The sequence below is a fragment of the Tiliqua scincoides genome, chromosome 5 (assembly GCF_035046505.1).
Source record: "Tiliqua scincoides isolate rTilSci1 chromosome 5, rTilSci1.hap2, whole genome shotgun sequence".
NCBI classification, from domain to species: domain Eukaryota; kingdom Metazoa; phylum Chordata; class Lepidosauria; order Squamata; family Scincidae; genus Tiliqua; species Tiliqua scincoides.
In genome coordinates, this window is record NC_089825.1 from 56,291,004 (window position 1) to 56,311,083 (window position 20,080).

At 42.2% G+C, this 20,080-nt stretch overlaps 1 protein-coding gene across 2 annotated transcripts in view; it reads left to right on the forward strand.

Annotated features, from left to right (window-relative positions):
- Nucleotides 1–19,839, forward strand: part of BBS9 (Bardet-Biedl syndrome 9) — a 281,323-nt gene extending 261,484 nt beyond the window's left edge. For both annotated transcript variants that reach the window (XM_066627037.1, XM_066627038.1), the window contains exon 22: nucleotides 18,269–19,839. In XM_066627037.1, coding sequence (XP_066483134.1) covers nucleotides 18,269–18,309 — 41 coding nt within the window. In that variant the 3' untranslated portion in view covers nucleotides 18,310–19,839. The remainder of the gene's footprint in view (nucleotides 1–18,268) is intronic.
- Nucleotides 19,840–20,080: the final 241 nt, after the last annotated feature.

Consider the following 20,080-nt stretch of genomic DNA (forward strand, 5'->3'; position numbering starts at 1 on the left):
GAAAGTTGAATAGGATTGGGCCTTTACTGTGCATAAAATTAGCAATGCCAAAAATAATGGGAAATTTTTATTTCCTGAAGGGAAAATTAGGGCAGTACTGAATGCTACTCTGCTTTAATTTGGGGGGGGGGGGTGGATAGGGTGAAAGTAGTATTTTCAGATAACCTGAATTCCCTTTCCTTTATGCTCATTTACATGAAGACCCAGATCCATGGACCCCGATGGTTCGCTATTTCAGTACCATTTCTTTGCTTTGCTTGGGCTTCTTTCCTTTTCACTGAGTGATCCTAGCCAATTGGGGATCATGTATGAAATGCCATGGCATTGTGAAGCTACACGTACGGGATGTCATGGTAGAATACCAGGCAAATCTCTAACAAAAACCCTTGACTTCCGACAGGCGGCCTTCCCCCAAATGAGGAGGCTGGTTAGAAGGAGGTTGAAAGGGAGGGTAAAAAGAGTCCAATCTCTCCAGAGTGCATGGAGGTTGCTTAAAACAACAGTAATAGAGGCCCAGCAAAGGTATATACCGCAAAGAAAGAAGGGTTCCACTAAATCCAGGAGGGTGCCCGCATGGCTAACCAGCCAAGTTAGAGAGGCTGTGAAGGGCAAGGAAGCTTCCTTCTGTAAATGGAAGTCTTGCCCTAATGAGGAGAATAAAAAAGAACATAAACTGTGGCAAAAGAAATGTAAGAAGGTGATACGGGAGGCCAAGCGAGACTATAAGGAACGCATGGCCAGCAACATTAAGGGGAATAATAAAAGCTTCTTCAAATATGTTAGAAGCAGGAAACTCGCCAGAGAAGCGGTTGGCCCTCTGGATGGTGAGGGAGGGACAGCGGAGATAAAAGGAGACTTAGAGATGGCAGAGAAATTAAATGAGTTCTTTGCATCTATCTTCACGGCAGAAGACCTCGGGCAGATACCGCTGCCCGAACGTCCCCTCCTGACCAAGGAGTTAAGTCAGATAGAGGTTAAAAGAGAAGATGTTTCAGACCTCATTGATAAATTAAAGATCAATAAGTCACCGGGCCCTGATGGCATACACCCAAGAGTTATTAAGGAATTGAAGAATGAAGTTGCAGATCTCTTGACTAAGGTATGCAACTTGTCCCTCAAAACGGCCACGGTGCCAGAAGATTGGAGGATAGCAAATGTCACGCCTATTTTTAAAAAGGGAAAGAGGGGGACCCTGGAAACTATAGGCCGGTCAGCCTAACATCCATACCGGGTAAGATGGTGGAATGCCTCATCAAAGATAGGATCTCAAAACACATAGACGAACAGGCCTTGCTGAGGGAGAGTCAGCATGGCTTCTGTAAGGGTAAGTCTTGCCTCACGAACCTTATAGAATTCTTTGAAAAGGTCAACAGGCATGTGGATATGGGAGAACCCGTGGACATTATATATCTGGACTTTCAGAAGGCGTTTGACATGGTCCCTCACCAAAGGCTACTGAAAAAACTCCACAGTCAGGGAATTAGAGGACAGGTCCTCTCATGGATTGAGAACTGGTTGGAGGCCAGGAAGCAGAGAGTGGGTGTCAATGGGCAATTTTCACAATGGAGAGAGGTGAAAAGCAGTGTGCCCCAAGGATCTGTCCTGGGACCGGTGCTTTTCAACCTCTTCATAAATGACCTGGAGACAGGGTTGAGCAGTGAAGTGGCTAAGTTTGCAGACGACACCAAACTTTTCCGAGTGGTGAAGACCAGAAGTGATTGTGAGGAGCTCCAGAAGGATCTCTCCAGACTGGCAGAATGGGCAGAAAAATGGCAGATGTGTTTCAATGTCAGTAAGTGTAAAGTCATGCACATTGGGGCAAAAAATCAAAACTTTAGATATAGGCTGATGGGTTCTGAGCTGTCTGTGACAGATCTGGAGAGAGATCTTGGGGTGGTGGTGGACAGGTCGATGAAAGTGTCGACCCAATGTGCGGCGGCAGTGAAGAAGGCCAATTCTATGCTTGGGATCATTAGGAAGGGTATTGAGAACAAAACGGCTAGTATTATAATGCCGTTGTACAAATCGATGGTAAGGCCACACCTGGAGTATTGTGTCCAGTTCTGGTCGCCGCATCTCAAAAAAGACATAGTGGAAATGGAAAAGGTGCAAAAGAGAGCGACTAAGATGATTACGGGGCTGGGGCACCTTCCTTATGAGGAAAGGCTACGGCGTTTGGGCCTCTTCAGTCTAGAAAGGAGACGCCTGAGGGGGGACATGATTGAGACATACAAAATTATGCATGGGATGGACAGAGTGGATAGGGAGATGCTCTTTACACTCTCACATAATACCAGAACCAGGGGACATCCACTAAAATTGAGTGTTGGGCGGGTTAGGACAGACAAAAGAAAATATTTCTTTACTCAGCGTGTGGTCGGTCTGTGGAACTCCTTGCCACAGGATGTGGTGCTGGCGTCTAGCCTAGACGCCTTTAAAAGGGGATTGGACAAGTTTCTGGAGGAAAAATCCATTATGGGGTACAAGCCATGATGTGTATGCGCAACCTCCTGATTGTAGAAATGGGTTATGTCAGAATGCCAGATGCAAGGTTGGGCACCAGGATGAGGTCTCTTGTTATCTGGTGTGCTCCCTGGGGCATTTGGTGGGCCGCTGTGAGATACAGGAAGCTGGACTAGATGGGCCTATGGCCTGATCCAGTGGGGCTGTTCTTATGTTCTTATGGTACTGTGACGCTACAGATTACAGAACAAGTTAATTTAGAATGAGGGCAGTTCAGTGGTCAAATTGGTGGTTTTAGCCAATAAGTGGGGATAAAAAAAAAAACCCCATTCAACTCAGTATTGTCTGAACAACAGGTCAATCCTTTCCAATTGTCCCCACACTGATGCAGTGGCACCAGCGCGGGCTCCAATGCATCCTGTGGGGGTTGTTGGAATACTGGCAGGTTCCTTGAGGTAAAGGAACATTTGTCCCCTTGCCCTGTGGTAAGCCCCAGCAGTGGTTGCTCCATTGGCGCTGTGGCACCATAGGATTGTGCTATAAGTGCACTTTTCTTCCTGTCACAGTGAACCCCAAATGATCACTAAATGTGGACACATTTCAACAGAGATGAAAGTGTTCATGAAAAGGTAATTCCTTAGGCTCAGTGCTAGCAGATAAATTACTCCAGTTGTTAAGTTCTGTATATAGCAACAGGTTTTCAAACAGTTATCCTGAATCAACACAGACATACACATGTAGCAAGTGATTTGTTGTGCATAATAATGCACAACTCAAGTATGTCCAGAATGTAAAGCACCATGAACAGTAGCAGTAATGGTAATAACCAGTAACAAATCAAGGTTTTACAAAAGTAACAACGATAAGCCACAATCTGCTGTCCTATGAATAGAGCCTAGTGCACATGCAGGCATGCATGCAGATGTGCCTATTTTAAGATGTGTATTTGTAGAAAATAGTACAATTAACTCTGGTTTCTGAACTCTTAAACAAGGTACAATGTGAAATAAAACTGAAATGCAAACTATTGTGTGAAATAACAATTTGGAAAATCCTACCTTTGTGAAAATTGCTTATTCACTATTGTGGAAGTGGGTGCGCTTTGCACAAAATTAGTACTGTGCTCCCAAAATAAGATCATATGCTTACATAAAATGAAGCATATACCATTTGAGTCAATGAGTATTTTGAATGAAATAACAAAGTTGTTTTAAGTATACAATTTCCATTTTCTCAACATTTCCCATTTATTTTCAAGCACCTACAACATAGTTGCCAAATTCAGAAGCAGCAGACTTCTTGACTCTGAAACTTTAGGCTTCCATAATCACTAGGCTTTTTCCTCACCAGATGATGTAAACTAATAAGTTTTACTGTTCCTAAACCTGCTAAGTCTACTAAAGTTTTAAAGTTTCCTTTACCAATAAGAAAAACCATGTTGCATTTTAAAATTTTACTTTCAACTCTCCCAAGACTTATTTGCAGCCTCATTGACCAGCCAATGCTTTTCTGAGCCACTCCTTAGATTGTTCTCAATGCACAAAACTTTGAGGGAGCTGAGCTGAGGGAGCTGAGGCTCAGCAGCTGTCTGGTGAAGGGGGGGGGGCCTGGAAATGGGCTGAGAAGCAGGAAGCAGGTGGAGAAAAAGGAGAATGTTTACCAGTAATTATGGTATTCAGAGGCAGCCTCTTCTCCAGATAGGAAGAGCAGTAAAGGAGCTTCTGGGAACTGTAGTCTGTATGGGCTGCTGCTGTGGAATGCAGCACATGCTCCCACAAAGTCTCCCCACAATTCCCAGAAGCCCCTTTGTTTGGAAAAGAAGGGAAATGCCTCCTTCTTTTGCTGCTGCTCAGAACATTCCTGGCAAGTCATTTACAAAGAATTTCACCCACCCAAAAGTTTAGGGGTCTGGTTTTTAAGACCCCAGGATGTGATCCTCATTTCCATCTGAAGCAAGGTCCCAGGCTGCAATGCACCAGTACTTAAGAACAACACCCATGGAAAGCAGTGGATCTGCTTCTGACTCAATAGGGTTGCAACAGTGCGCAGTTCAGTCCTTGTTGTTTGTCTCCCTGCTGTGAACTGAACTGCACACTCCCAATTGCATGTTTTATGTTGCATGTTATATGTAGAGCCTCTAACTTCACACACCAGGCACCTTAAAGAAGGATTTGACTGATGGTTCTACTGGTATGTTGCTAACAGGCACAACACTTACTCTGACAGTGTTTACACAAATGTTGTGAAGACCAGAATTTTAAAAGTTAATGAACAAAAATGCATTTTATGATCTTTTGTTGTATTTTTAATTACTTAAAAACTGTACAGTTTTTAGGTAACAATTACTGGAAGGTTATTTTTCAGGATCTGGTCTTGGGTAAACTCAGACAAAATTATAGTCAGACCCCCCTAAGTTTAACCCCCGACTTATCCGAGGGTCATAGAAAATTCCATGATTTGGGGCTCAAAACCTGCCCTTGACTAATCTGTGAGGTCGACTTGTGGGCGAGTGGCTGCGGTAAGTTGTGCCCGCCCACTTGCCTCCATTGCTCCTCCTTTCCACTCCCTATATTGGAAAAGGAAGAGGGAGACATTGAGGAACAGGAAATACAGTGGGAAGGAGAGTGCTGAATAAGAACACTGGAGAGTGGGAGGATCAGAGGCTGGCATCTCATTGAGTAAGTGGGCAGCATTTGACATGCCACCTCAGGGGTTACAAGGCGTAGGGCCGGGTCTAGTAGTGGATAACTGCAGAAAATCATTTGTTGAACATACTGACATGCCTAATTCTGCATGTCAAAGATCAAATGTTTCTTATTTAGATGTCATAAATATATACACTTTATTGTAACATATTTCAATCAACAAATATTCATAATTCCAGTATTTAGTGCATACAAGCACATTTATGAGACTGGTTAAGTAACTGCAAATCACTTAGAAAGGATTCCAATATAAACAAACTTTATTCCATTGTAAATGTCAATAAATGAATGCTTCCTTATTAAAATTAACGCATTTAACTACTTGTCAGTTCATTGGGTGTATAAAATGGTTGCAGACAGTACAGAATTAGACAATGGCAAATTCATAACACCTTACAAGTACTTTCTAGATTAGTAAGCATCAGAGATTGAAGCAGCCAAACACAAACACCCACAGGCTGCAGTCATAAGAACATAAGAACAGCCCCACTGCATCAGGCCATAGGCCCATCTAGTCCAGCTTCCTGTGTCTCACAGTGGCCCACCAAATGCCCCAGTCATATATACACTTTCCTGGGAGTAAATCCCACTGGACATAATGGGATTTACTTCTGAGTAGAAGTACAGGATTGGGCTGATAATAACAGAATAAAGCAGTGGTATTCAGACTGGGGCTTCACGACACCCCAGTCTGAGGGCCCTGGCCTCTGCCCTCTTAAGGGTCAGGGGCAGGGGGGAAGGTTTTGCGGAAGTGGAGCTCAATCACTCTACTTCCACTTCAAACCAGCTGGGGAACCCTGCAGGCGCTCGTACAGGGCTCCCTGCACCCCCAGAAGGATGCTGCAGGGACTGGTAAGTGCATCCTTACCACTGCCCCCCCCACTGCCTCTCTCCCCTCCCTTGCAAGAACTTACTGCGCTTTTCAAACTCCCAGAGAGTTTGAAAACCACAGGAATAAAGGATTTTGCTGGGTAAGACCAAAGGTTATCAAGTCCTTTGAACTTTCCACTTCACTTCTTATTCCATGCCCCACAGTATGAGAAATACTGTTCAAGGCCCAAACTATACTTTATGTTAACCCCGTTACAAAGGCTGATGTGGTTGTTTTTTCCTCAATGTATAGCATGCCTATAGGGCAATCAGAATTGCGACTATAGGAAAAAGGACTTTAACCCTTTCCTCTTACCATTATCCCATTCCAGAGCAGGTCCCTCCTGTTTGTCCTTTAGGGAACTTTCCAATTGGCATCCATGAAATTTTTCCTCCTGGAGCAAAGTAGTAGGTATGTGTGGTGGCCTGATCTGACCTTTCCCATGCCGCAGTCCTGATCTGGATCTCCCCTATTCCTCATGATATTTACTAAGGGAACAAAACAAAACAAAAAGCATCTCAGTCCAAATCAGAGGCTTATCATAACGTGTAGTTTGGCCCCTAGAAAATCCAACTGTATCACTTTTATATAGTCAGGAATCAGTTCTTAACAGCATATCCCAAAATTAAGATTAAAAAAAATGGATAGAGGTGATGGGTTTCACGCCCCCCCCCCTAAACTTTCCTGCTATTTTAATGTGACTTTTCTGTTCTTTTGTTTGGAAGCCAAGAGTGAAATTTATCAAGAAATGGCTTGTGGAAAAACAAGCCTCAGACATTTTTCATACACTGTGGGTTAAAAGCAAAGTGTAAAATGTAAGATTGGAAAATATGACATGAAACTAATTTTCCCTGACTATTGTTTTCAAACACATTTTTCTCCAAATCCCCCAATGTTTCCTCATCCCTACTAAGACTCAGAAGGAAGAATGACACAAATGGTAAAACATTATTGTATGTTGTTTCCAGAGAAATATGTGGAAACCTTGAATAGAATTTTAGCACTTACACACTGTAAAAATCCCTTGTTACAGTTTACAAGATACAGGATTTTGAACAGCAATCACTGAAATTGTACTGGATTACAGAAACTGATAACCCTGTAGTACAGGGTGTGAAACTCATTTCATGTAGTGGGCCGAATAGCATTCCTGGTGCCTGCTGAGGGCCAGAACATTATTAAGCAGTAAGTGACATCATTAAGCAGATGATGGCCAGAAATAAGCACTTTGTTCACACATAGAGAAAATGTGCAAATCTTGTTCATAATTTCAACATATGAGAGAGCCCAATTGTCATGCTGGGGGAGCTCAATTATAACAGGGGGCTGGATAAATTGTTCACGAGGACCACATCTGGCCCGTGGGCCTTATGTTTGTAGTTTTACAGCAGTGAAGGAGTCTTTTGCTCTTCAGAAGAGTTACAAAGGTGTAAGTATTAAGGCTGGAGCCCCAAAAGACCTCTGCATATATGTGGAGTCCTATTGGCTTTCCCTTCTGGGGCAGCCTTCTTGCACTACTTGAAATGCCTTTCTGACTTTCAGGGCACCACAGGGGGTGGGGCAGTGAGAAGTAAGATCCATGCCAGAAGCTAAAGGGTGAAATTCATATCTAGTATGTGCCCCTTTGAGTGGCAGTCAAAAGTAGAAAACTCTTGTTGAGCAGTCTCTGCATTTCAGTGCTCTGTATCTATCTGAATAATCAATACCCCTAGTTGATTTAGACTTAATCAAAATATTCCTTTACTTAATAAGTTCATCTCTCAGTCATTTTTCACATTACATTCTATAAGCAGAAAGCTATAGCAACTGGGTACTTGTGTTTTGCTATCAGGCACACGAAAATTTTAAAAGATTGATACCCTGCCTCATTCCCACAGGGACTCTAGGCAGCTCACAACACAATTTAAAATACAACAAGCAATAAAAACACCCAGCAATAAAACAAAGATTTCCCACACATGTTCAGCTTGCTTTTTGTAGCCCAGCTTCTCTTCCCAGTCCATGCCTGCAGGGCTTTTCCCTTGCAGGATATTGCTGGTTGCTAGTCAGCCTGAAGTAGGAAGAAAAAACTGGCTCCAAACAAGGGATTGCTTCTGCTTTTCCCCACTGATTATGTGGGACAAGGGGAACCTTTGCTAGTATGCCATGCAAGGAGGTTTGCTATAACGTAGCACGTGAACTGACTCTCATCACAGCCTTTTTTTTCTGGGTGGCATTGTTTCTGGGATCAAGACATTAACCCATCTAAAATATTGCCCTGATACCTCATAATAAAAATTTGGATTATAAATGGGCCCCATTTATCCAGTTAATGCCAATCAGCAAGATACTGTCGTCGTCGTCCCAAAATCCCTGCAGTGGATCCTGTCTCTCAAACACTCTTCCTTTAGTGCGGGCACCTACCCTGGAAGAGACAGCAAGCAACTGTTAATTCTTCCTTTATGATTTCCCACTCTGATTCAAAGCTCAAAGCACCCTGACTCAAAGCATCTGTAGGCTCTCTCTGTTTCTCAACACAAACCCCTGAAGGGGTTGAGGCAGCTGCATTGCACTACCTCTCCAAGCCAGAAAACCTTTGAGGTTGGCTTTGCAGTCCAAGCCCAAGGGGTTACCAGCCAGCATCTCCAGCCCAGGCAGCGCCTGAAGATTGGTATTTGCTCCTCCATCGACTCTTGCTTACTTCCAGGGTGCACACCAAAATTCCCTAATCTTACTGCTGAGCTGTTCTGACCTGACCACAGTGGTCCATGCCCTGGTAATATACAATTAGACTACTACAGTGCACTCTGTGTGGGGCTGCCCTTGAAGATGGCCCAGATACTGCAGCTTGTATGGAACCTGGTGGCCCATATGGTCATTGGAGCTTGGCAGTTTGACTCTCTTGTACTGTTGCTCCAGCTGCTGCATTGACTACTGGTTCATTTCTGGGCTCAATTCAAGGTGCTGGTTTTAACCTTTAAAGCCTTTAATGGCTTGGGGCCAGATTATCTGAAGGTCCACTTTCTCCCATATAGACTGGCTAATATACTTATTACTATGGTCTCTTTTGTGCAAGGAACATCTCTGTTCACTTCTCTTGAGGGTGCTGTTCTACACATTCCAAGAACACACACACCCATTTGTCAAACACTTCCTTCCTTCCACAGAAATCAGTGAAGAAGCTATTACAAGCGGGGGAACTCAGTACAAATGCAAATTTGCATATTTGAAGTATATTTTATGAGTATATTTTTATGTGGTCTAATCGTTAATGATACATCAGTTTGACTTTTTTCTCCAACTTAAGGAATTACGGTCTTGCATGTTTGTCTAGTTAGCATTTATACAAGTCCTGCTTATAGATTTCATATTTCACATGGACTATAATTATGATGGCATTTTGTCTTTAGAGTATATATGGTCATATTAAGGGAACAGACAGTGTTATAATGTAATGAGTTTATATGAGACCTAGTGGCTGAGCCCAATCTGCCAGAGGTTACTGAGATGAGTGGAAAGATCTGCAGGCTGTAACAGGGGGTCTGTGATTTTTCAGCTGAATGGGAATGGGAAATTTTCAGGTGAATGGGAAAGCTGTTGTAATTCACTTAAGCTGTTGTAATTCACATAAGAGGCAGTGATTCGACTTGTGGGCAGATGCTGGGTGCCTGGCCTTGGAAAGAGCAATCATATTAAAATGCTGGAAACTTTTGCTCTGAATGTAATTCTCTGCTATAGTTTTGCCTGTCTCTTAGAAGAATTGCTTGTCTCAGGGGACAAAGATGATTTTGAAGTTCAATCTGATATGCTGCTTTGAGAAAGGCAGTCAAAATTAAGCAAGTCAGTCGTGAATAAAACTGGCTCAGCTACTACTATGTCAGCTCCTTTTAAAAGTCAGAGGAGATCATGTTTTGGTTAAATGGTACAAATACTGCCACCCTTCCATTTTGGGGCAAATGCATCTCTGGGCTTCCAAAGCAAGGCATGCTCACCCGCTACCTTGGTGCAGCATTTTTCTACATCTTACCCTTCCTCCCCCCCCCCCCAATAGCTCCAGGACTCTTCTGACCTTTCCTGCCACACTATAACATGTTTGTCTTCAGGGCTTTGCTTCCGCTCCCAAGAGAAGACAGATTTTTAGTGGTGTAACGTTAGGTGTATAAGAGTATTCTCATCCTGTCTTCCCAAAATGGTTCTGTGCCCATTGTATCCGCCTGCAGTAAAAAGGTTTCATTTGAAAACTACTGTTGTATCTGTAGGCATTCAACTTCATGTAAATTCTTTCTAGAACCTCTGAATTCAGATGTTGCCATCTCAAAAGATGCCCAAGAGCCACTAGAGGTGCTTAACTGACAAACTTCTTTATATTATAGTCAAAAAACCTTTGGCAGCCATAGCCAATCCATGCTATCAAGGCAGATCAGTCAAGGCAGAACAAGGAAAATCAGAAGCAGATATAGTTTGCAAGAGTGCAGCAGAGGTTTAGCAGTACAACCACCATCTGGTCTTTCAATAATCTGGGTCAGCTTGAGCCATGCTTCATAAGAATGGGCTGATAGGGTTGGGGTGTCAGCACAAGTCTGTAGAGCATATATAGGTCGCTTTATGGTGCTCCAGGTTGTTTAATGTAGCTATCATTATTTAACCATCTGTTTTTACTATCTTTGTTTTCTGTATGTAAAGTATCTTTAGGAATACCTAGCCAGTTGAGCCAGATGCCTCCCAATTGATTTAAACAATCCAAAAAAATGCAGAGTATAACAATCTTCTGTGTCAACTTCCTTATGTAAGCGTGTATTATAAAATTATTATAAAACTTTTTGTTAAAAAAATCAAGCACAACCTGTTTTTCAGTAACTATTGAAAAATCATAAAGCATAATCTAATGCTAAATCTATACTATGCCCTCAAAAGGAAAAGCCTAGGCCCAGTGCTGCTTTTAGCGTGAGATTCAGACCATAATTCAGAACTAAACCTTCTGTGGCTACTGTAGAGCCTCATGGTTGCTTTTAAAGTAGGCTTCTTCTAATATCATATATTCGAATTGGGTTTAACCTTCCATTAGTGGTGTAGCTGGGATGGGGGTGCAGGAGAAGGGTGGTTAAAGGCAGGAATATGAAGTCATTAGTTGGTACTTCATGCTCTGGTTGTTCTGTTCCTGCACTTCCGATTGCTTCAGTTCATATTGCCCAGTGGTTACTGCTGAAGATGAATGTTTCACTTCTTAAGATAACGATAGGAAACAAGTCAAATGAACTCTGAAGAACTCTGTACTTGAGCAGCACTTCTGTGAAATTAGCACAGCAGATGTTCACTCACCAAAGTGAACAAGATGTCTACAGAATTCGGTCTGCATGCAAAAGGAAACAGTGGTGTAATGTGTTTTATGGCTCTTTGGGAGTCCATGCCGGTGTTGAACTAGAGCCTTTTCTCCAGTTGTGGGAGAACTGAAACCATCTTTTAGAAAAAGTAAATATATTTTCATATCATCATGATAATAATTCCTTCTATGTGGCTCACAGTCCCTCAATCTTACAAAGCTTCTTGTTAAGATCTAACAAACTGAGTGCAGAAACTGAGAGTGATGTTTTCAGGGCCAGAGGAGTTTTTGGTTAGGAGATGGAACTTGTGTCTCCCTGGTCCATTTAAAACTTTTCTTTGGATCACAGTAGTAATCAACAGAAACCCCAAATTTCTTATGACCTGGTCATTTTGCTTTTGTTAGAGGTGCTCATCTAAATGGCACAGAAAGTGATTAAAGTTTCTGATGAAATATAAATGTTGTATTGTATTGGCAACCTTCAGTCTCGAAAGACTATGGTATCGCGCTCTGAAAGATGGTTCTGGCACAGCGTCTAGTGTGACTGAAAAGGCCAATCTGGGAGTGACAATCCCTTCCACACCGGGAGCAAGTGCAGTCTGTCCCTGGTCTGTCTCCCTAGCTATGGGCCTTCCTTCTTTGCCTCTTAGCCTCAGACTGTTGGCCAAGTGTCTCTTCAAACTGGGAAAGGCCATGCTGCACAGCCTGCCTCCAAGCGGGCCGCTCAGAGGCCAGGGTTTCCCATTTGTTGAGGTCCATCCCTAAGGCCTTCAGATCTCTCTTGCAGATGTCCTTGTATCGCAGCTGTGGTGTGGTCTACCTGTAGGGCGCTTTCCTTGCACGAGTTCTCCATAGAGGAGATCCTTTGGGATCCGGCCATCATCCATTCTCACGACATGACCGAGCCAACGCAGGCGTCTCTGTTTCAGCAGTGAATACATGCTAGGGATTCCAGCACGTTCCAGGACTGTGTTGTTTGGAACTTTGTCCTGCCAGGTGATGCCGAGGATGCATCGGAGGCAGCGCATGTGGAAAGCGCTCAGTCTCCTCTCCTGTTGTGAGCGAAGAGTCCATGACTCGCTGCAGTACAGAAGTATACTCAGGACGCAAGCTCTGTAGACCTGGAACTTGGTATGTTCCGTCAGCTTCTTGTTGGACCAGACTCTCTTTGTGAGTCTGGAAAACGTGGTAGCTGCTTTACCGATGCACTTGTTTAGCTCGGTATCGAGAGAAAGAGTGTCGGAGATCGTTGAGCCAAGGTACACAAAGTCATGGACAACCTCCAGTTCATGCTCAGAGATTGTAATGCAGGGAGGTGAGTCCACATCCTGAACCATGACCTTTGTTTTCTTCAGGCTGATTGTCAGTCCAAAATCTTGGCAGGCCTTGCTAAAACGATCCATGAGCTGCTGGAGATCTTTGGCAGAGTGGGTAGTGACAGCTGCATCGTCGGCAAAGAGGAAGTCACGCAGACATTTCAGCTGGACTTTGGATTTTGCTCTCAGTCTGGAGAGGTTGAAGAGCTTTCCGTCTGATCTGGTCCGGAGATAGATGCCTTCTGTTGCAGTTCCAAAGGCCTGCTTCAGCAGGACAGCGAAGAAAATCCCAAACAAGGTTGGCGCAAGAACACAGCCCTGCTTCACTCCGCTTCGGATGTCAAAAGGGTCTGATGTGGAGCCATCGAAGACAACAGTGCCCTTCATGTCCTTGTGGAAAGATCTGATGATGCTGAGGAGCCTGGGTGGACATCCGATCTTGGAGAGAATCTTGAAGAGGCCGTCTCTGCTGACCAGGTCGAAAGCCTTTGTGAGATCTATGAAGGCTATAAAGAGTGGCTGTCGTTGTTCCCTGCATTTCTCCTGCAGTTGTCTAAGGGAGAATACCATATCAGTGGTGGACCTGTTGGCTCGGAATCCACACTGCGATTCTGGATAGACGCTCTCTGCAAGTACCTGGAGCCTCTTTAGTGCAACTCAGGCAAACAGCTTTCCTGCAACGCTAAGGAGAGAGATGCCACGGTAGTTGTTGCAGTCACCCCTGTCACCTTTGTTCTTGTACAGCGTGATGATGTTTGCATCCCTCATGTCTTGAGGTACTCCACCTTCTTTCCAGCAGAGACAGAGGATTTCATGCAGCTCAGTGATGATGATCTCTTTGCAGCATTTTAGGACTTCAGCAGGAGTTCAGCATTTTAGGACTTCACCAACCATATTGGCTTCTGCCTTTCCATTGGACCATTCCAGCAACGTGGAGAGGGGGATTTGCTGCATGGGTAACAGCCTATCCTCCATACCTTCTTTATCCAGGCTTCGCGCACTGGAGAAGACACTCCAACTTCGCCATACGGCGTCAGCACAACACGGGAAGCAGCAGTTTACCGGTTATAAGTCTTTGCTCGATTGGCGTAGAGCATGACGCCAGGGGCTGCTTCCAACGGTGGGAGAGATCATTGCTTCTCATTGGGCAGCTACCGCCCGCCTTAAGCTGGGCAGTCCCCAGCCAGTAAGGTGTTGCCTCGCCATGGTCCGTTAACCTCATGGGGTGCGTGGGGTTCAGGGTGAAAACCGACAAGCGGATCGACAACTCTGCACCATGCAACAGAAAACTACTGCCCTAAAGCTGGGCACCTGGAACGTTAGGACAATGACACCTGGCTTCTCTGATGACCTGCAAGAAATAGACGACGCACGCAAAACAGCTGTCATCGACATGGAGCTGAGCAGACTGCAGATGGACATCGTCGCCCTTCAAGAGACTAGGCTGCCAGATTCCGGATCTGTCAAGGAGAGAAATTTCTCATTTTTCTGGCAGGGAAAACCACCAAACGAAACCAGGGAACATGGAGTTAGCTTTGCGGTCAGAAATACCCTGCTGAAATCCATCATCCCACCTACTGTGGGAAGTGAAAATATAAATGTAAGCCACCATATTCTGTATGAGACCCTTATTGGCTTAAAAACAATAACAGCAACCCTAACCAGTAAAACATACTGAGACAGAAACATTCAGCACCTTTAGGAATCATACAGTAACAGATAATTTGTTTTCAGATTAGGCATATAAACATTCTTAGCCTACTCAGCCGCAACACATTCAACAGAATTATAATTTGAACCTATTTCTCTGGAACTCAACACAGCGAGGACAAAAGAAGCTACATTTTTGAGTTTCTCACTATCATGGAGAATGGCACAGAGAATGGCCCCGTCAACCCATCCCCTGAGGTTCACAAGTATAGAGACAAGAAACTTCTGGTGTGGGGCTTGAGTTAGAGGCAGGATAACACCACACCTTTAAGTGTTTCCACATGCTTCAGTCCGCAGGGGCAGAGTCTCTCTGGCCTAGTTATGCCGTTGTACCGACCTATCAACAAGACTGAAGGGATGGCATTGCACCTTGCTAGCATAAAGGCCCTCCTAGTCTTTGGGTTGTATAGTTGGTGTAAATAGGATGCCTTCACTGGCAAGATGATAGGTAGGTGAAAAACCAACAGGAAGCACGTATTGTTTGCTCCGCTGAGCAATTCCTGGCATTCAATATCTAAAGATCTTTAATAACCCTAAGTGCCTTAGCATACCCTAGTATTCCTAACCCTACAGTGTCTAAGCCCATTGATTTTAGCTTGGCATAAAATTCAGAAACCTCACGGGGCAGAACCTGGTCTGATAATAGTTGAATTAGAAGACCTACCTTTTCTGAATTAAAGAAAATGCCTGTCCAGAATCTGGCAGATCTTAACCAGATTCAGCCATATAAAACTGGTTTCCAGGCATAGGGCAGAGTAAGGGTATGAGAGGGTATACCCAGAATTTTCTGGAAGAAAGTGGACTGTATGCACTCCGTAGACTGGTCCACCACCTTAAACCACACCAGAATGCCGTACAAGGCTTGGGAAATAACTTTCGCCTTAAATGCTTTAAGGGCAGATGGTACATAGCTGCCACCCTAGGTGAAATAAAATTTTATGATTGCTCTTGGAGGGAGTTTGGCTGTATTGTTTACTGCAATGATGGGGGGGGGCAAAAGTGTCTATAGTGAAAGGTGATGCCTGAATATTTAAACTGCCGAACTTGCTCAATCCTATTTTCTTTACAAGAGCCAAATATAGGCTCTTTTCCACCTATTGGCAAAGAGCATGATTTTAGATTTTGCATAATTGATCTCAGGTTTACTAGCCTGCAAATATTCAGCACTTTTATCAAGTATTTCTTTTATTTCAAACCCATGAATGTATGAACTTCCAGTATTATTGCTCAGGTATCCCCAAATGGTAATTTTTCCCCTTACTTCTCAGAAATAACATCTTGGCATGGGTTCATGGGAAACAGATTACATGCAGGAAGCTATATTTTTCCCCCCACAAGACTTTTTTTTGTTAAGTTAAATAATGGAAGTTATGAACAATGGATGAGTTCTTAGAGGGTCATAATTATCATATTCTTATCAAAATTGTTGTTTAGGATTCCAGGAAAGCTCTTATCCTACCAAAATGCTAGCTAATAACTCTTGTACTATGTACAGTTTATTTCTTATAAACACGAGCAAGAAAGAGGAAGGACCTCCATGTACTTGAGAGCATGTTTACTAGTTATTTATGGACAGACAGGTAGCTTCATATAGCATATTTAGTGCAGCTTGACAGGAGAGCATCCTGACGGCATGGAAATGGTCATGACACCTTGGGCTGGTATGAAGTTGATCCATATCATTGACAGAATCCATGGGGTAAGCTGCCATAGATGTTACAGTCAGGTATGAAGAACTTTCAGTGATTGAAGCCTTCTGAATACCAAGAAAGGGTCTTAGGACAGAAGCAAGCAAGAGCAATATCACAACCAGGCTGAAGGCAAGTGTCAAATAAAATTCAATGGGCTGTGCTGCCCTGATTCCAAGGTATGACCTTTTAGTGGGCCACTTACACAGTGAGGAATCTCATTGTGAAATGAAAATAAATATATTTTTGAAGACTAAAAATGATGACTGAATCTACCCTTAGAATAAGAACAGTGGAAGTGATAATGTTCCACAAAGTAAAAGTCTTTCCAATGAACTGGTCTGCAAAGCAGGAAAAAAAATGAGAGAACTACTGTAGTAGAAATTTTGTTTACTATGTTTTTTCCTAGCTTCATGGACTTGCCAGAGCCTGCATGTGGTGAATTTCTCAGATCTACCATTCTCCTATCATCAGTCAGTTTAGTCATTGTTAACTTTGCCTGAGAACTCATGAATACTGCAAATTAAAATAAACAGGCCATAGCTCATAGATTTCACTTAATGTAATAAACATCCATATATCACTTTAAAAAGGCACTTTGTCCATATTTTTCCACACTATGATGTTGGCGTGGCAGGGTGGAATATGCATGGAATTGGCCCTTAGGGGGAGCAGTTAAGACAGCCAAGTTTTGTTAGTCTCATATAAGAGACTAATTTCTAAATTATCTTGTGTGTGTGTGTGTGTGTGTGTGTGTGTGTGTGTGTGTGTGCACTGAAGAATGATAGTTTTACTGTTCAGTTTGTACAGTAGTTTTAATTATTTTTTTAGATTTAATGTTAGTTCCTTTGATTACATGCAGACAGTAGGAAAGCAGGATACAAATGGATACAATAATTACAGAAGTGAGATCATGTCCAATAAATGTGTGTTTCAAATAGCTGATTTTTAGATTTCATTCTACTGTTTCTGGCCCATTTTAAAGCCCGTTTGTGTTCTTTTCTCTTCATTGGTAGGCTCAGTTTATTATAATCTGCACATTTAATTAACCTGCTTCTTGACTCTCCCTAGTCATTAATGAAGTTATTGAATGTGACAGGATCTTCTAGTGATCCCTGCAGCACCTCAGCATGTGCTAACAGTGTGGAACAAAAGGAAGTCCAGGCAAAGCTGACCTTTGCAAATCCAACCCAACTCTCCACATGGTCCTTTTGATTGTCTTTTGGAAAGCAGACACTTTGAGAAAGGAGCCTCACAGACCCTGAGGGAATTAATGCTCTCACTGAGACACCATTGCTTTGGTCTTTTGTGTCACCGAAGTGTTTTTCCACTGAGTTGCTGCTTTCTATTAGCCTTCGGGGTGCTTTGCAACTCTGGCACTCTCAACTCTTAGTAAAGTTTGCTCAGCTTCTTAACACACCCAGCCACTTACTCATGTGCTCAAATTCTTAAGAATGAAAAACTGCAGATAACTTGGGAGAAAAATTAAAATTGGAATTGAATTGAACTATTCTTGGTGCATAGCTTGCCTCTGAACTTCCAAAGACAACTTTATTCCCCTTTCTTGCACTGTCAACATACTTAAAAGAAGAAATTAATAGAGTTTTAAAGAAAGTGTCTTTCTAATGGTTTTTTCTAGACTTTTTCTAGTGTCAGCTATTAAAGGATAATACTTTAAAATCCACTTCTTAAAATAGTTTGTTTATTTATTTATTTATTTAGAAAGTTTCTTTACTGCCTTTTCATAGGCAGGCACTCAGGGTGGTTTACAGTAAGATTAAAAGCATACACAGTGGCCAAAAGCATAGTGGCCAAAAACAGTAGATAAAAATATTACCATCAGGCAAAATGCAGTAAAAAGTCCAGCAGGTCCCCCAATATCCTAAACTGTCAGAAACTCCCCCCCCCCCAATCCTACCCACCACCAAAAGTTACTGGAAATAATTTTTTTTTAAAAAGTTTTCAAGCTGATGTGTATATTCTGAGGTTAATTATACTTGATCAAAATAGGGCAAAAGACTGACATACACATGTAAGTGCCTCTGTATTTTGCAGTGTATGGAATATCGGGAAATTAAATTACTGGAAAGCATTAGCTTTAGTGATGCACAGATCTTTGGCAAACAATAGAATTGCAAGGTATTGACATCAAGACTGCTAGATATTGCCACGTTTAGTCATAATCTTCCTTTTTTCTTCTTTCTTTTTCTCTCTAGATTTGCCACAGGATGAATTACAGGAAGCAGAAAAGCCATGAAAAGCTCAAGCAAACCCTCAGGAGCATTTTTAAATCTGTGCATTTACAATCCAACAGGACCAATTTATTTTCCTCTGTAGTAAATGCAACCAACCTCAAGAAGGAAGTCCACTAACAGTGCAAAATACTGCCAGTTACATTCAGGCACCTGGCTCTGTCTTACTAGCTATTAATCTCTGGCATGCTTTCCCATAACCAAGTTCGGAACCACTTACCAAGCGGAAGGAGTAAGCAGTCTGATGTTAATCTGCAGTTATCAGTCCTGTGTTGGAATTCTGATGATTGATCAAAGACTTTGTATAAATCCAGAAATGAACACACACACACCCCTTTTTTGCATATGTATATCTTATTTTTAAGGCCTTTTCATCCCAGGTTCACTTGATGATATTTTACCCTAATGTTACAATTTTGATAAAGGATAACTATGTTCTTTTCTTGTCAGTGAATGAACTATGTGATTGGATTTGCCATTAAAAATTCCCAATAATCCATCAGATGTCCCTATTTCAGCTTCCTCCTGATTTATACATCTGATATTAAACAAATGAAATGTGGTTACAACAGTAAAGTTTACAACACTTCTTTTAGTACAGAAAAGGTTAGTGCAAGAATAGTAAAACACATCTAATTCTCATATTTTTGTGTTAGTCTAGTCCAGATTGTCTATAACTCCATTGTCTTAATTTTAATCTATCTAATTTGTGTCTTGATAAGAAACACCATATTTTTAAAGTTCTAAGGCCTTGTTATCTAAAAACCGGACCATTTTTAATGATCCACCTATGCTTGATCCAGATATTTTCTGAAATCTGATAAATTTAGGAGACCTTGCTGGGCATATTGAAAGGGTGGATTTGATTTTAGCTATACAACTTGGTTACAGACAGTTGCCAAATATGTCTGTCTAAATGTTCAGAGGCCAATCCCATAATGCTGGCAGATTTTGTACAACCTTTTGTGTTTACATCCCTAAAGTTTCAGATGCTGGCTCTAAATTTTAGGGTGTTGTATACCATAATGCACACCAGAAGAAAGGGAAAGACTAATGAAGTCAAGATGAACACAGTGCTAATTCAGAGACATGTATTATTGTCTGAAAATAACCCAGGCCTGGTTCCAATACTACATGCTCCAATTAAAGCATATGCTTCTTTTTTGGTTTTGGTCTACTTGTTCCACCACATCAAATTACAAAACTGCCGCTTATTTGGCAGTACATGTAGCCTTCGCCTTTGCGTCACCTCTTCCTAATGGGGTAAATAATTCAAAAATCCCTGGGTCTTTTAGCACCTTCTGTTGGCTGTCTTGGCAAATGATCCACAGTTTCATGAGTTGAATCAGCAAAGAGATGCAAATGATAGTAGTTGTGGCTGTGCCATGTTAGCAGGTGCTGCAGCTAGAAGGAGATGACTCTAATGTTTAAAAACATAGATAAAAACAATGTTATAGAATAGATGTTTTCCCATCTCATGCCGACATAATTAGCTTTGCATTACATTTTTAGTTTGATAAAAGGTAACCTAGCAGTGATCACAGTTATATTCTATTTTATCTGTTCTGAGTATAGAACAGTCTGTCTTCCACTCGCAAACGTTTTAAAAAGACTTATTTTTCTGCAAAATTATTACATATAATTCCTTTTTGCCCTGAAATACAGTGCTGTTCAAAATTATAATAGCTTTCTTTCTTTTCTTTTTTTTTGCATTTTGCTGTTTTTCTCTATTTGTAAACAGCCTTGAAAACTCCATTTATACAGAGGGAAAGGCAG